The sequence below is a fragment of the Otolemur garnettii genome, unplaced genomic scaffold (genome assembly GCF_000181295.1).
Source record: "Otolemur garnettii isolate 467f Iridium unplaced genomic scaffold, OtoGar3 scaffold00039, whole genome shotgun sequence".
Classification (NCBI taxonomy): domain Eukaryota; kingdom Metazoa; phylum Chordata; class Mammalia; order Primates; family Galagidae; genus Otolemur; species Otolemur garnettii.
Window position 1 is genome coordinate 12854062 of NW_003852434.1, and position 2143 is coordinate 12856204.

Consider the following 2143-nt stretch of genomic DNA (forward strand, 5'->3'; position numbering starts at 1 on the left):
GATTCTTTTTGCTTCAGCCTCCCAAGTAGCTGGGACTACAGGTGCCTGCCACAATGCTTAACTGTTTTTTTTGTTGTTGTTGTTGTTGCAGCTGTCATTGTTGTTTAGCTGGCCTGGGCTGGGTTCAAACCCACCACCCTCGGTGTATGTGGCTGGCGCCATAACCACTGCTACGTGTGCTGAGCCTTGAGTTCTTCCTCACACATTCATTTTATTTATTTATTTATTTATTTATTTTGGATGGGGCTGGGTTTGAACCTGCCACCTCTGGCATATGGGGCTGGCGCCCTACTTCTTTGAGCTACAAGCACCACCCTCAAACATTCATTTTTGTATGAAGTAGGGTATTACATTAGCATTGATTGAAGGGAGAATCATACATATCCTTGATATAGTTTATACATGTAATAGTTGATTATTAAGTTGATACAAGTGTGGGCTAAACCCTGTGTTACAGGCATTCACAGAAGTGTGTGTTCCTTATGGCCTAATAGGGAACAAAGATAGATTAGATGTGGGACTTCAGTAAAACTCTCTGGGATTTGGCCTTACCACACAGGAAGGAATTGGAAGTAGAACAAATGGCATCAGCAAATGTACAGTAAAGTAAAAAGGTGTGAGGTCAGGGAGCAGTTAACACAGTTTGTGAGAATACTTACTACAGAAAGTGGGAGAAGGCTGTCTAAATCCCAGATTACTGAGCAGTATCAGTGAGCCGTTGTGATTTCTTGTATAGAGAGGTGATGCATTGAAAATGGTTTAGATGTATCAGTCTGACAGAGAGCTTAAATAGTTAACACCAAGAGTTACAAGGAAATCAATGAGGGTAGGTAATATTGTGTAGGTAATGCAGTATCACAAGAGTTTCTTTTTTCCACCCTTTCCCAATAAAGGATATACACCACAAAGTATTGTCTCTGAACTTCAGTGAATGTCACACTAAAATTCGTCACGTGGACGCTCATGCAACCTTGAGCGATGGAGTGGTTGTCCAGGTCATGGGTTTGCTGTCTAACAGTGGACAGCCAGAGAGGAAGTTCATGCAAACCTTTGTTCTGGCTCCTGAGGTAAGTTTTCATTTCATGGAATTTTATTTATATGATTTAATTTAGCTATTAGTTTAAGTGTCCCAAGAGTTTCTTCTAATAGGTATACATTTGCATATTGCTGTTTTTGAGAAATTTTTGTTGAGCTTGTTATCATTTGAATATGTGCGTATGTGCATTTGTATTTGATTAATGGAATTAAAAGTTAGAAACTGATACAAGTGTGTATAAATGGATGATTAAGATTGCAGAAATAATACAAAAGGTATATTGGTATATTTTAAAAGGTAATTTTTGAAAACAATACGGAAAAGGTCTGAGTTCTGTTCTCTTCTGTTGAGTAGCTATTTCTTGAGTTCTCATGTTTTTTGAGTGTGTGTTTGTTTTTGTTTTGTTTTGTTTTTTGAGACATTCTCACTCTGTTACCCTGGGTAAAATGCCAAGGTGTTGTAATAGATCACAGCAACCTGAAACTCTTGGGCTCAAGGGATCCTCCTGGCTCAACCTCCTGAGTAGCTGTGACTACAGGCAAGCACCACCAACCTTGGCTATTTTTTAGTAGAGACGGGGTCTTGCTCTTGCTCCAGCTGGTCTCAAAACTCCTGAGCTCCAGCAATCCACCCACTTGGCCTCCCAGAGTGCTAGGATTATAGACATGAGCCATCACATCCAGTCTTGAGTGATCCTTTTTATATTAACATCATAGCATATTCAGCTTTCGAAAATTATATTGAGTTGAGATTGTTTCTCTAGTATTGAAATCTAAAATTTATAGGTCATGTAATTTGTTTTTATGTAATACCAAATTCATGCTCATTTATGAAATACTTGCATGTTTTCCTATAGGGATCTGTTCCAAATAAATTTTATGTTCACAATGATATGTTTCGTTATGAAGATGAAGTATTTGGTGATTCTGAACCAGAACTTGATGAAGGTAAGGTTACATTGAAAATAGAAGGGCTTTGTCAGTATTCTTTAAGGACAGTTTAATATCTACCCCCCCCCCAAAGACAGCTGTCCCCCTGGGTAGAGTGCTGTGGCATCGCAGCTCACAGCAGCCTCCAATGCCTGGGCTCAAGCGAGTCTCCTGCCTC

General features: G+C 39.5%; 1 protein-coding gene across 2 annotated transcripts in view; it reads left to right on the forward strand.

Moving 5' to 3' along the window:
• The window catches only part of G3BP2 (G3BP stress granule assembly factor 2), a 32834-nt gene that overhangs the window by 19173 nt on the left and 11518 nt on the right, over positions 1–2143 (forward strand). For both annotated transcript variants that reach the window (XM_023513376.1, XM_003790075.3), the window contains exons 4-5: positions 894–1067; positions 1893–1983. In XM_023513376.1, the coding sequence (XP_023369144.1) occupies positions 894–1067; positions 1893–1983 (265 nt within the window). The remainder of the gene's footprint in view (positions 1–893; positions 1068–1892; positions 1984–2143) is intronic.